This window comes from Rutidosis leptorrhynchoides, chromosome 11 (assembly GCF_046630445.1).
Source record: "Rutidosis leptorrhynchoides isolate AG116_Rl617_1_P2 chromosome 11, CSIRO_AGI_Rlap_v1, whole genome shotgun sequence".
Lineage (NCBI taxonomy): Eukaryota > Viridiplantae > Streptophyta > Magnoliopsida > Asterales > Asteraceae > Rutidosis > Rutidosis leptorrhynchoides.
Window position 1 is genome coordinate 403,964,511 of NC_092343.1, and position 14,556 is coordinate 403,979,066.

The 14,556-nt window shown below is 37.3% G+C and overlaps 3 protein-coding genes across 3 annotated transcripts; 2 read left to right on the plus strand and 1 right to left on the minus strand.

Moving 5' to 3' along the window:
* Nucleotides 1–3,817: 3,817 nt before the first annotated feature.
* LOC139876150 (uncharacterized) lies at nucleotides 3,818–4,543 on the plus strand. Its single transcript, XM_071863452.1, has one exon. It carries the CDS (start codon nucleotides 3,818–3,820, stop codon nucleotides 4,541–4,543), a length of 726 nt encoding a protein of 241 aa, XP_071719553.1.
* Nucleotides 4,544–4,546: 3 nt separating this feature from the next.
* On the plus strand, nucleotides 4,547–6,318 carry LOC139876151 (uncharacterized). Its single transcript, XM_071863453.1, has 4 exons — nucleotides 4,547–4,979; nucleotides 5,205–5,374; nucleotides 5,464–5,560; nucleotides 5,660–6,318. The coding sequence occupies exons 1-4, from the start codon at nucleotides 4,547–4,549 to the stop codon at nucleotides 6,316–6,318; spliced, it is 1,359 nt and encodes a 452-aa protein (XP_071719554.1).
* A 5,657-nt stretch (nucleotides 6,319–11,975) lies between these two features.
* LOC139876153 (probable serine/threonine-protein kinase PBL28) lies at nucleotides 11,976–13,716 on the minus strand. The gene is made up of 2 exons (XM_071863454.1): nucleotides 13,006–13,716; nucleotides 11,976–11,984 (listed from the first exon to the last, which is right to left on the minus strand). The coding sequence occupies exons 1-2, from the start codon at nucleotides 13,714–13,716 to the stop codon at nucleotides 11,976–11,978; spliced, it is 720 nt and encodes a 239-aa protein (XP_071719555.1).
* Between the last annotated feature and the right edge of the window lie 840 nt (nucleotides 13,717–14,556).

The following is a 14,556-nucleotide window of genomic DNA, read 5'->3' on the forward strand; positions in this document are numbered from 1 at the left end:
TTACCTTGATGTTTACGTTTGCCCTTTTTGTCATTATTACCAGTGAACCTTTTATATTCCACCATATTGACAGCAGACGTACCAGCAACTTTGTTGCTTTTTGGCTTGTCATTATCCTGCAACCTGAGGCCTTCCTCAATACGCAAATGACTGCCCAACTCAATAAGAGTTAACTCCTCCTTCTTTTGTTTCAAAGTATGTTTAATTTCTTTCCAAGAAGGATGTAGTTTATCAATGATACTTGAGACTTAAATAGACTCATCCATGTTCATCTTATGTTGTGTGAATTGACCAAATATACGAATTTGCTCATTGTATTGTTTCAGGACCGGTCTAGAATCAACCATCTTGTAGTTATTATAATAACTCACCGAGAACTTTTTACTAGAAGCATCCTCAGAAATATACTTAGTTTCCAACATGTCCCATAGTTTTTTAGAAAAATTAACATTTTGATAAATATCAAAAAGAGAATCAGCCATACCATTGAGGATTAAACCTCTAGTGATATAGTCATCGTTCTCCCAGTTGCTCCTTTGCCTAATTTGTTCAACAGTAGCCTCATCACCACGATCTTCAGGAATAGTAGGAGTCAGAACATATGACACGCTAATGCTAGTGAGAAGAAAGTGCATCTTCTTCTGCCATCTCCTAAAATCTATTCCTTCAAACTTTTCAAGTTTGGAGAAATTAATAGTCATATGCTTCATTGTATCCGCCATTGATTATCACAAAAAAATACTTTCGATTGTTGGTTAAGATTTCTATTCGTGTAGGGTAAAGTAATCAATGACCGAATATATCACTGAATCATGGTATCACTTTTCGAAAGTAATTATTCGACCCTTATTTCCAGGGTTACACGAATATCACTTTGGGATAAGACAGAGATTATGTTCTAACTTTTGGCACAAAGTTAGAAGCCGTTTGCTAGAGAGTATTAGTTGGTTTTCCTTTCTTTTTCTCATGAAAATTGTTTTCCTTATAAAGTCACCCAAGAGTATGAAATACATTATGAGACTTAATGGCTAATTAAATACTCATTACGATTTTTCATTATTATTCGAAGCGATTGAATTTCTATGTCAGTAACCATAAGATGGTTAAATACTTGACTAATTCATTATTCATTATGACATTAAACCACAATCCTTAATGACAATAAACCTTAATACTAACTTATTATGGCATTAACGACACTTAATCAATTTACGTTAAAGATTAAGTTGTAATTGTCATTAACCCACACATTGAATAATCTTAAGCAAATTAGGTTACTTTATTAATCACAAGATTAATCTTATCCCATTAAATATCAATTATATAAATGTCAATAAAGTTAAAACATTTACGAAACCGCTTTTGGGTTCGGGAAGTCTTTCACTAGATGGGTGTACACTCCGTACCTCCTAACCCATTTCTAAGTGAAACAACCAAGTCCCTCAATTACACTAAATTACTAACAGTAACGTGTTTAAATATCTAGGGCGTATGCCTGAAAATCTGAAGTGAAAACTTGAGAAAAGATGAAACATTACTTCAACGGAAATTCTTGCACAAAAATTATAGGCAAGAAGCTTGTGTGGAGTATCACGACCTCCAACAACACTCCTTTAGTGTCGAGGTGTTGATTCCAGAGATTGAATTAAATTCTTTTAACATGTATGAAGTTCGTGATTGAGAGCAAATTTTTAATTTGGAATACGTTCCCGAACCTATGGTGGATGAAAATACCAAACTCATCTATGATACAGATGGTGTGGAGGAAGGGTTACAAGTGGACGGTGTTAACCCCACTTTTTCGCTTTTAGACACACAACAAAAATCGGAGGATGAGTCCGACCTTTGTGGTAGTAAGTCTACAAATAATTTGTATGGGGTTTCATCCTTTTTCTTGTGGGGTATCTTTCTTAAAATATAATTTGTCGATTGGATGGCATCCCCCCACATGTTCTGACTTACACCAGAACTTACTACATGACATTCAATATTTCTTTCAAGGTTCTATTCTTTTGTTCAGCAGTCTCATTCGATTGGGGTGAGAACAGTGCAGTGAGTTCATGTCTAATGCCATTTTATGAACAATATTCAGCAAAATACGCGACATATTCACCACTTTTATCACTACGAACAACCTTGATTTTTCGTTTAAGTTGATTCTCAACTTCATTTTTATAAGCAATAAACTTATGAATTACTGCTTTTTTATTTTTCTAACAAGTAAACATTAAAATAATTCGTCTAACATCGATAAACGTTCCATTCTTCGTTGGAATGGATTTCAAATCACTCATAGTTGTGTAGATCATATCAAGGGGTTCAGTAATTATTTTAACCGATTTGAAGGACGTTCTCGTTAATTTGGCTGTAACACAAGTTTGACATTTATACTTTGAGCCAATACGGAATGTTGGTATGCACTTCAATTTAATCAAACAACGAAGTTATTATAGTTAACATGACCAAGTCTCATACGCTACTACATGTAAGCAGAATTACAAAACATTCTAAGTCATGTCATCCCCAACAACCATTTGACTCAACTTGAACATACCAATATGGGCATAACCCTCAACAACATACATGTCGCTCTTAGTCAACATGACATTTTCATATTCAAACTCTATTTTGCAGTCAAATTTATCAATAACCATCCAAACCCTTGATTCTTAGGAATCTCATGAACATACAACACATTGTTCAATGTGAGTTCACTTCGGAGTTCCTTTTCAGGATTAAAATTTCCTCGCCATTGATATCATCGGTGACAGAGTTATCCATGAATAGCTTTTCTCGTCATTTAAGATGTTGAAACGCTTACATGAGCACAAACATGACGGATAGCCATGGTATAAATATACCATTCCTTGGTGTTAGAACCAACCAAGTTTATTTCAAAAGTTCGTTACTCTGAAATTTGAACTAAGCTAAATAATGGTGTATCCTAGGGGATACACGCATAAAAACACCATTTTTGTACAGAAAAATGGATCAAGCAATATAAAACATAACAATATTTGGCGGTTTTCAGTATTTGCCGCCCAGCGTACAGCAGGCCGCCCAGCGTCAAGCGTAAGCCCTACAGGCAGCTTCTATGCATAAGCCCTTTAACTCAGCGCGTGAACGGCACAAAGCCACGTCAGCACACGCCACCGACCTTCTGGGTATTTCGTGCAACAGAACCACTCAGTAATTGACATGTGTATCCCGAAAATTTCGGACATTCTGCGCCTATAAATAGACCCCTTGGGTTACCACATTTCACATTCGAACTTCAGTCAGAGAGAAGTACACTTTCTCTCTCATACCGTTTTTTCTCACTCTAAATATATATTAGCCGCTTAGCAGCAATACGCTAAACAGATCAATTTCAGATTGATCCTCAGATTGATTGAGGCCACCCCACGGATTACTCATCCGTGTTCCGGGTCTGCAGAGATTATTTCTCGAGGGCAAACATCAATCAACATTATACGCCACACGCTGAGCAGCTATTGTCTTGTACTGGTACCTTACAGCCGCTATACGGAAAATTGTACCAACAAATGGCGTCACCCGTTCTAAAGGATCACTCGACTCTCAAGAGCAACAAAAGGCATACTAGAAAGACGATCCCTATTGAAGCAAACATGATACACTCATGGCAAGCGGACAACGGAGAAAAGCAGAAACATTAGAAGACTGGAAACGGGAAATGATTGCTTTTCCTTCCATGTTTAACACTAATCCATCTGATGCTCCTGTAGTGATTGAAGCTCGAATCGAAAATTGTATTGTTGGAGGAATATACACTGATACTTGAGCAGGAGAAGATATCATGTATGAGCATTGTTTTATACAACTACCGGAAAAAGTTAAGGAAAAGTTAAAGGACACATTTGTTCCCTTAGCAAGTTTTGCTAATGATCCATCATGGTCAGAGGGAAGCATAGTTTTAGAAGTAGTATTGGGAAAAACACCATTTAAAAGAACTGCTCATATCGAGTTTTTGGTTGTGAAAGAAAATTCAAAATATAATGTCATTTTAGGACATTCAGCTATGATGACATTTGGAGCTGTGACGTCAACGGTACACGGAATGATGAAATTTCCCACACCGGCTGGCATCGCCACGCTATACGCTGAACTGAGAAGACCAATAGAATGTATGAAAATAAATAGAACAGCTGTTAATCCAATCATTCATGAAGATGGGTCAGTATCACCAAATCTAAAGTTTCCAGATCAGAAAATCATAATTGAAAACACAATAGCAAAGGCAACAAGAGAAAAGCTTTATAAAATTTTAGCAATCAATTTAGATATTTTCGCGTGGCAAGATTCTGATATGACTGGTGCACCACGTCATATAGCTAAACATAGGCTTGGTGTGAATCCAAATATCCCACCAGTTTGTCAAAAGAAAAGAGGTATGGCTCCCGATCGAACAAAGTTTCTCAGAGATGAAGTTAAAAAGCTAGTGGAGTCTGGAATATTAAGGGAAGTAAAATACCAGACATGGGTAGCGAATCCGGTGATGGTTAGAAAACCAGATAATTCATGAAAGATGTATGAAGATTTCACAGATATAAATAAGGCATGTCCAAAAGACAATTACCCTTTACCAGAAATCGATTGGAAAGTAGAGTCTGTCAGTGGATATCAATTTAAATCTTTTTTGGATGCATTCAAGGGATATCATCAAATCCCAATGGCAATACGAGATCAAGATAAACTAGCATTCCACACACCATATGGAATTTTTTGCTACATCATGATGCCTTTCGGATTGAAGAATACAGGGGCAACTTACCAGCGTGTAATTGATAAAGCATTTAAAGATCAAATAGGCAAGAATGTAGAAGCCTATGTTGATGATATTGTTATTAAGAGTCATACAGAAGATAGTATGCTCAGAGATACTCTTGAAACATTTGACTCATTACGGAAGGTCAATATGAAGTTGAATCCCAAGAAGTGCACTTTTGGTGTGGAAGAAGGCAAATTCTTAGGTCATATTGTCACAGAGAGAGGAATCAAGGCTAATCCAAAAAAGATTCAAGCAATTGAAAATATGGTGTCTCCAAAAACAAAGAAAGACGTGCGGAGTTTGAATGGAAGATTGGCAGCTTTGACGAGGTTTTTATCTAGAGCAGTAGATCGATCGTTACCATTTATGAAGGTCCTAAAAAGTTGTTTGAACAAAGAGGATTTTATATGGACAGAAGAGGCTGAGGCAGCTTTTCAGGATATTAAGCGACTTTTAAAGGAATTGCCTACTTTAACTGCTCCAATAGCAGGAGAAACTCTAATTTTGTATTTGGCAGTATCCACAGAAGCCATTAGTTCAGTTTTAATCGCAGAACGGAAAGGCATACAAATGCCAATATACTTTGTCAGTAAGATATTACAACAGAGTGAAGTTAACTATCCGCCAATCGAAAAATTGGTATATGCTTTAACACATACAACTTGACGACTCAGGCGTTATTTTCAGGCAAATTCAATTCTCGTCTTGACATATCAGTCAATAAAACAGATTTTGCGGAATCCGGAGTCGTCGGGACGTCTGGCAAAATGGGCAATTGAATTGGGAGATTATGAAATAAATTTCTCACCACGACATGCAGTTTAAGGTCAAATTTTAGAAGATTTTCTATTAGAAACAACAGAAAAATAGATTATTTTCAAAATGATAAAAACAATAATTTTGTGTGGGAATTGCACACTGATAGTGCATCAAGTGAGGATGGAGTTGGTGCAGGATTAGTGCTTACCAGTCCAGAAGGGGAAGAGCATACATATGCACTAAAATTTTGTTTTTATGCCTCTAACAATGAAGCAGAATATAAGGAACTGTTATCCAGTCTCCGTATAGCGACTAACATGGGAATAAAACATCTGCGTGCATATGTAGATTCCCAAATTGTAGCACAGCAAGTTAATGGAGGGTTTAAAGCAAAAGATGTCTCTATGAAACAGTATTTGCAGTTAGTTGAGAAAATTTCAAAAAATTTTGAAACCTTGGAAGTTGTGCAGATACCAAGAAATAAAAACAAAAAGGCAGATGTTTTGAGCAAATTAGCAACATTAACATTTTATCATTTGCATAAGAAAGTGTTAGTGGAGGTCTTGAAGAAAAAATCGATTGATGAAAAAGTAGTAATAGCAACAGTTGAAGAAGGGGAATCATGTTGGATAACCCCCTATGTGAAATATTTACAGGACGGAACACTGCCAACAGATGTCGTGGAAGCAAGACGGATAAGAGTTAGTGCTCCACTTTACGTCCTGGAAAATGGGTGCTTTATAGAAAATCCTTCAGTGGTCCAAATTTGAGGTGTTTGGCACCACAGCAAGCAATCGATATAGTAAAAGAAATGCATGAAGGATTATGTGCACAATATTCTGGTTATAGAACCGTGGTTGGACGGATTATGCGACAAGGGTACTATTGGCAGTCAATTTACAAAGATACATCAGAGGTAATCAAAACATGTGATGCCTATCAGCGGCATGGAACCGTCCAGCGCTTACCAAAGTTTGATTTAATCTCAGTATCATCTGCATGGCCATTCTGTAAGTGGGCAATTGACATAGTAGGGCCATTTCCAAGAAGTGTAGGAAATGCGTAGTTTTTGGTGGTTGCAATTGATTTTTTCAGTAAATGGGTTGAAGCAAAGGTGTTAGCACGAATAACGGGTGAAAATATAAAAAAGTTTGTGTGGAATGATATCGTCTGCAGATACGGATTACCAAATGAAATTGTCAGTGACAACGGTAAACAGTTTGCAGACAACCCATTCAGAAGTTGTTGTGAAGAATTAAACATTAAACAAACATTTACATCAGTTGCTCACCCACAGGCCAACGGTCAAGTTGAAGTAACCAATAAGGAAATTGTAGCCGGCGTAAAGGCTAGATTGGGATTGAGTCAAACTAAGTGGGTAGATGAAGTACCATATGTTTTGTGGGCTCACTGTACAACGCCAAAGCGGAGCACGGGTGAAACACCGTTCAGCTTAGTGTATGGTACTGAGGCAGTAATACCAGCTGAAATCCGTGTTCCAACACAAAGGGTTTTGGCATTTGATATTGAAAATAATTCATCCATCTTGCGTGAAAACTTGAATTTATTGGAAGAAAGGCGAATCAAGGCCGCCATCCGTCAAGCGGATGCAAAACAGAAAATGGCAAAATACTATAACAAACGTGTCAGATATGTTCAATTTAAGGAAGGAGATTTAGTATTGAGAGACAATGAAGCAAGCAGACAGGAAAATCAAGGGAAGTTAGGACAACGGTGGGAAGGTCCCTACAAAGTCATAAGGGCACATCCAAATGGATCATATACCCTTGCAGCGCCCTCCGGTGAAGAAATTCCACGAACATGGAATGCAATGAGCTTAAAGAAATTTGATGCGTAGTATTGCATGTTCAAATAGCGTGATCAACTATTTAGAGTATGAGATGCAATCATAAATGTAAAAATTTCTTTAGAATAAGAATTCAGATAAAATTCTTATAGCATACTATTCATAACCTTTTATCCGGCCAAGAATATTTATCAGATGTCACAAAGCTGTGTGTCATCCCTGCCTGCAAAAGAGAGAAGTTTTTCCTCAGTGGCAGAAGTTCAATCATAAACAAAAGATTGAAATGGCAGCAGATAACGTAGAAATCCGCTGAACATCCAGACAAAAGAATGTGTCTACGACCGTCATGACGTAAAACCAATACAAGCAGTATATGACTAGTCATCATTTTTGATTGTTTAAATCAAACATATAAAGCTTTGGCAAAATTAACAACAAAGTAAAAGCATATATAATATACATTAACAGATAATACAAGTAATATAAATTACAATTTGAAATTTAAAACATCGTCTACAGATGTAGCAGCATTATTACACAAATTTTCAAACTCAGGGAATGACAGGTGCTCTATTTGATCACTTATCACTTTAAGTCTGTCTTCCGCATCAGGTTTCAACTGGGAAGTAAGTACTTCACGTAACACTTTTGCAAAATCAGGCAAATCCCTTTTCAAGGTATCCAAAAACCTTACCCGATCAGCGTCCAGCGCAACAGTTATAAATTTGTCGAAAGGCTCAGTTAATTCCTTAGAAGCAAAGGCATTTTTTATAATCTTTGGCATACCAGCAATAAGTCGCTGGGTCTCACCCTTGCTTAACTCCAGTTGCTCCTTTAAGGATGTTTCAGATTGAGTTAATGTATCAATTTTATGCAGATACCATTTTTCCTTTGTTGCCATTTGAACATAACGAGCCTCTGCAGCATTTTTTTGCGGCAACAGCAGCCTCTAATTCAAGCTTGGCAATTTTCAGTGCCTCTGCATCTTTTTCAATTTTATCAGATTTGTCAAGATGCAATCGGTCAGAGCGTTCCAAACGCTTCAGATTATTAAATTCAGATGCAATATTCCAAATAATGCCTTGTGCTTGACATTTTCGGGCATCACCATCAGATAAACTCTCAAAGAAGTTAATAAGTAAAGGAGACAGCATCGCTTCAAGATAATTCATAAAATCCTCATAATTACCAGGAGAACCAGCTAAGAGAGTTGTTAAGCCAGCAGTATCTAAATTAGGAATGCTAATTTGTGAACTGCTTTCTCCTAATCTGCTACGCTGAGCGGGAGGCGAAATAGCAAGTTTCCTCCGTGGTTCTTCCTCCGCTGCCAGGGCTGAATTAAAATAACAGTTGTTATTCAAGAAGTTTTTCCAATCCAGATAAGAAGATTCACAATTCAATATTGAGTATTTATCAGGATCAACATTATAATAACCACCATTGCAGGGCATATGGAAAAAGCAATAAAGGTTTTCTTCTGCTATTGATTCAAAAGAGAGATTACCAGCAGCGCAACATTTCCTCGAATTTGCTCGACTTAAAGGAGCCTCATCATCATCCTCAAGCTCATTTTCGCACAAACTATTCTCAAGCGTCTCATCCACCAATTTTTCGGATACAAATTGCAGTTCATTAAATTTGGTATAGCGCAAGGCGGCGAGCGGAGTAATCACTGAAAGCACAAGCATACAGTAATTATTATACAGATAATAACAATTACATAACAAAATTTCAATCAGAATATACCTTTGTTTTTCAACATAACAATGGCACAGCCACGAGTTTCTGCATCCCATTCAGCATTAAGGGAGTATAAAGAGAGCATATGTTCTGGATATTGACGGTTTGGAATCTTCTCTTTTTTAATTGCATTTAACACTTTTCGTTCATCGAGAGTTATCCTAGGATAAATAACTTTGGGAGGATCAAGTGTTGTACGCCAATAGCGGGCTTTCAAGCAATCGTTGGGAATAACTTCGCTATTAATAAAGAAAAAAGTACTTTGCCAGTTCTCATTGGTATCACCAGAATTAAGCAAAAACTCATCTAGAGTAAGACAAAACTATCCTTTATCAAACGGTTTTATGGTTGCAAGATTAGAAAAAAGGCATACATATGGTGTTATATTCCGGGCCATACAGTACATCTCAAACAACATGATTTTACGAATGGACATAGGATCAAATTGCCCAACACTAACGCCATAAAAGCAACAAATATCCAAGTAGAATTTCGTAAAAGGGATACAAAGATGAGAAAAGTGTAAAGCACGACCGTAAATAGCAACCTTCCCAGAAGGAGGACGAGATGCACGATCCTGTGGGCCAGGAATAACAGCATTGGCCCCAAAAAATTTGGGAAAAGCAATTCTGATACGGTCAAGATAGATTGAGGAGATTCTGCTTGGAATATCTTCAACATTAAATATAGCCATTGATTAGGTATTTAAGAAAGGAATTTTTGACAGACGATTAAGGTAGATGAAGGAAATAAATTTGGCTCGAAGTAAATATGATGCAGTAAAAATTGGATAATAAATAGCGAAGTGGAAGATGAATAGTTGGCGGTTAATCGTATGGATGACATGGTGCCACGTGTTAACTGAATAAATATGCGGGAAAAGCAAAAATTAGAAAATACAATTCAAAATCAAAAAAGGGGTACTTTTTGCAGGTCATGATCAAAAAGTAACTGACATGGCAGAAAAAGTTCGGCTATAGCAGGTTCTTGCTCCCGAGGAAAAAGGCATTACTTATTTTTTAGTTTAATGACTTTATTTTTTACAAAAATAAAGATATTAAACTGGGGGGACTTAATGGTGTATCCTAGGGGATACACGCATAAAAACACCATTTTTGTACAGAAAAATGGATCAAGCAATATAAAACATAACAATATTTGGCGGTTTTCAGTATTTGCCGCCCAACGTACAGCAGGCCGCCCAGCGTCAAGCGTAAGCCCTGCAGGCAGCTTCTATGCATAAGCCCTTTAACTCAGCGCGTGAACGACATGCAGCCACATCAGCACATGCCACCGAACTTTCGGGTATTTCGTGCAACAGAACCACTCAGTAATTGACGCGTGTATCCCGAGAATTTCGAACATTCTGCACCTATAAATTGACCCCTTGGGTCACCACATTTCACATCCGAACTTCAGTCAGAGAGAATTACACTTTCTCTCTCACACAGTTCTTTCTCACTCTAAATATACATTAGCCGCTTAGCAGCAATACGCTAAACGGATCAATTTCAGATTGATCCTCAGATTGATTGAGGCCACCCCATGGATTACTCATCCGTGTTCCGGGTCTGCAGAGATTATTTCTCGAGGGCAAACATCAATCAACATTATACGCCACACGCTGAGCAGTTATTGTCTTGTACTGGTACCTTACAGCCGCTATACGAAAAATCGTACCAACACTAAACTCTCGTAGAAAAATAGAAAGTTGCAGTTGCTAAATTGTTTTAACAAAACTATAAGTACCATGTGAACTAAACTACTTTGAGTTTTCAACCCAAAATAAGTGTTGTATTTCATCGTGAACAAATTGAGCTAAACCAATCAGGTTTCAACTCAACCAGGCAAACCGAATGGGTTTCTACCCAAACGGGTATACCTAATACGTTTAATCAAAACAGGTAAACCTACCCAAACGAGTAAACCAACTTCTCTCAACCCAAGCAGGTCGAAATCTAACCATCACGCTGGGTAATAGTAGGTTATAACTTCTGATTATAACGCGAATTTGTTATTTATCATACTCAGCTTATCTTGCAAGCAGTTCAAACAACTTAGCAATTTATCGATTATTGTTGCAACTTGGAATCCTTCAGTAAATATAATTACTTCAACATGCATATCATGAATGATACCACCGAGGCATTGCTTGAGTGCTATAAGCTCTAGGTTGGATCTAAGTCCTAGTTAGCGCAGGTTCGAATCCAGAGGGGAGGTTTTCTCAAGGATTCCGTTGTGGTGAATAAAGGTGTATGCCCTATGCCACTCGATTTAATCCAAAGCACACCGGGTACCCAATGCGGCAATGGTGTGTGAAGATTTTCCTCCTAACGGGTGTGTGGGTGATAAATGAGAGTATTTGATGTCGAAATAGTTGTTAAAAATGCATATCATGAATGATAACTTGCAGTTCTTGGACTTGACTAATAACAGTCAAACATCATAAAGTCCAAGAATTTAGTCACCACCCAATTCTTAGGTGCCTGCATCCTCGGTCTTGTACTTACGTTTAAGACTTCCACAATTCATTGGCATTCTTTTTTTCGCAGTACAAGTTATAGAGCGAATAAACCATGTCAATAAAGACATAGTTGCAGCACAAGGAAGCCGAATTCGAAACCTGAACCCGCGCTCACAATTTGATTATCATGTTCCCCTTCAACAACTTGGGAAGCGGTTTCATTTAAGAACCTCGCAAGGTTCAGCGTGAGATAAAAGAACATGGTCAGACTAAAATGTGGAAATGATTGAAAGAGAGTATGTTGCACCATAGGGAGAAAATGGTTAGAATAAGAACCCTAGTCTTCTTACCGACATTGAAAGGGAGTCTTATATTCTGGAGTGAAAAACCTATGCTAAGATCACTCAAGCACTCAATCAAGATATCTATCACCAGTTCAAAAGTAATAAAACATTTTAAAAAATATGGACTGCTATGGAATGTAGTAATGAGGGAACTGTTGGATATAGAATTAAGAAGGTAAAGGCCTTCAGAGCGGAGTTTGATAGTTTTACACTAATGCAGGATGAACAACCTCATGTTTTGATTTCACATGATTGTCACATTTTGTCGGAGTTAGAAGCTCATGAGATTTTTTATGAGAATGCTATCGTGGAATGTCAGGCTGTTCCGGAAAGTTTTGATTCATACGTTAAGATTCTAAGGACGAATAACTTGTTAAGGAGATGCACTTTGAATGAGTTTGTAGCAAATTTGAGAGAGAGAGAGAGAGAGAGAGAGAGAGAGAGAGAGAGAGAGAGAGAGAGAGAGAGCTGTATTACAAATGCAAAACTAGAGCTGATTGACAAGACTATGGTACTCAAAATCCTAACTTGTTAAAGGCAAGTTCATCAGCTACATAATCGGGACATGCTCCGTTGAAAACTGATGACTATGAGTGAGCCGCAGTATGTGTATAAGGCGACCACTAATTATCAATCACAATCACCAAAGCAGACTTTGCACAAACCCTAGCCGTGAATTCTCTCTCGTTTTCGGTCCCCAACATACCAAGCGCGGATATAAACTCTAGGTGTCGATATAATCTCTTGTAGGTTTGATTATTCGATCCCGAAAAGTTAAGTTCATTCGATTAAACCTTGTTCTAGTGTTTTACGCCTCCAGATCGAGTATACGTTTGGTCTAAGATCCTAGTTTACGTGAATTTTCCAAAGGAATACTTGTTTATAAGCTTAGCGTATTTTTGGAAAGCTTTATATGAATGTAGTGATGTTTATTTTCTATATTTTATATTTTAATTTTGATATTTTTTGGATAAAAAATAATTTGATTGCAGTAAGCATTTAGTGTGAAATAATGAAAAACATGAAGTAATAGATGTATGACATGAACAACCAAATTACATATGTGTGACTGCATGAAGGAAATTTTTTGATATAAACTGACCTGAGCGTATATTGCTTTCTTGAGTTCCTCGATGACAATTTTCATCTTTGGACGCTCAGTTTGAGTTTCTGCCACACATTGATATGCAATTTTTGTAAATATGTCTAAAGAATCTTGACTGAGCCCTTTAGTAAAAACGTTTCCGTCATTTTCTTCCTTTAGCTTTGGATCTAACATTTCATATAGTTTTCTCTCCTCAAAATGTGTTCGTGCAGTGGGTGCAAGCCCCTTGATGTAGATTGAATCATAGGCCAACCTCCCGCAGAAAATTTCAAATAAAATAACTCCAAAAGAGTAAACATCTGAAGCTTTCTTCAATCGACCATAATTCTCATATTCCGGATCCAAATAGAATGGTGTGCCCGCAATGTTTTTGGTATTAATCGTGCTTGCTGTATGATTTTCTTGGTAAGTTTTAGAGAGCCCAAAGTCAGCAATCATTTCTTCCAACTTCTCATTTAGTAGAACATTCGCGCTTTTCATATCATGGTGTATAATCTTTTGTTTGTCACCGGTGCTGGTGTGAATGTAATTCAGCCCACGTGCAATATCAAGACATAGATTTAATCGTTGCACCCAAGTAAAATTAGTCATCTTACCGGTGGGTCCTAAGTAGTCTTCAAGGCTTCCATTAGAAGCAAACTCATAAACAATGATCATGTGTGGACCCTCATCACAAAACCCAAGAAGAGTGACTATGTTGGGATGCATACAGCTGGAAAGTGTTTCAATTTCTGCATTGAACACTTGTTTTTCTCGTTTGTCCTGTTAGAAATAGGAGGTTATGTATATTATTTGTGGAAGAGAGGATTGATGATTTAGAAGTTTTATTGATCTTGAAAGCTTTTCTTTTATTGCTTATTGAATTGCTTTGTTGCTTGATTACAAATGAGGGGTGAAACCCTCTATTTATACTACTCAATGGAGTAGTCTAGAACTCTCCATCATCTACTAATATCTAGATATTTTCTAAGTATTATCTAGATATTTCCTAAATATTATCTTAGATATTTTACAAGATGTTTCTACTCACTTTCACTACTAGATATTACAAGAAGTTTCTAGATATTGGATTACAATCTTGATCCATATATTTGTATACTTGCAAGCCCATATCCAAAACACATAGCCCAAAATCAAGTTTAACTTCCAACAGCCCCCCTTAAACTTGATTTCGTCACTCCGAGCATATTCCGTAATCTCTGAAACGTCTCATGTTTTAGAGGCTTTGTGAAAATATCAGCAACTTGGTCAAGTGACTTCGCGTACTTTATCTGCACCTCTTTATTTGTAACACACTCCCTGATGTAATGGTATTTCGTATCGATGTGCTTGCTTCGATCATGGAAGACTGGATTCTTTGCTAGAGCAATCGCAGACTTGTTATCCACATATATCTCCGTAGCTTCCTTTTGAAAAAACTTAAGCTCATTTAGTAACTTCCCGAGCCATATTGCATGACAGGTGCACGATGTTGCTGCTACAAACTCGGCTTCACACGTTGACAGAGTCACAATGGGTTGCTTCTTCGAGCTCCATGTGAACGCCGTA

Coding starts and splice junctions, on each gene's coding strand:
- LOC139876151 (XM_071863453.1), top strand. CDS start 4,547: ATGTATGAAGATTTCACAGATATAAATAAGGCATGTCCAAAAGACAAT. Junction 4,980..5,204: donor CACTTTTGGTGTGGAAGAAG/GCAAATTCTTAG, acceptor TTATATGGACAG/AAGAGGCTGAGGCAGCTTTT. Junction 5,375..5,463: donor TACAAATGCCAATATACTTT/GTCAGTAAGATA, acceptor TTGACGACTCAG/GCGTTATTTTCAGGCAAATT.
- LOC139876150 (XM_071863452.1), top strand. CDS start 3,818: ATGTATGAGCATTGTTTTATACAACTACCGGAAAAAGTTAAGGAAAAG.
- LOC139876153 (XM_071863454.1), bottom strand. CDS start 13,716: ATGCATCCCAACATAGTCACTCTTCTTGGGTTTTGTGATGAGGGTCCA.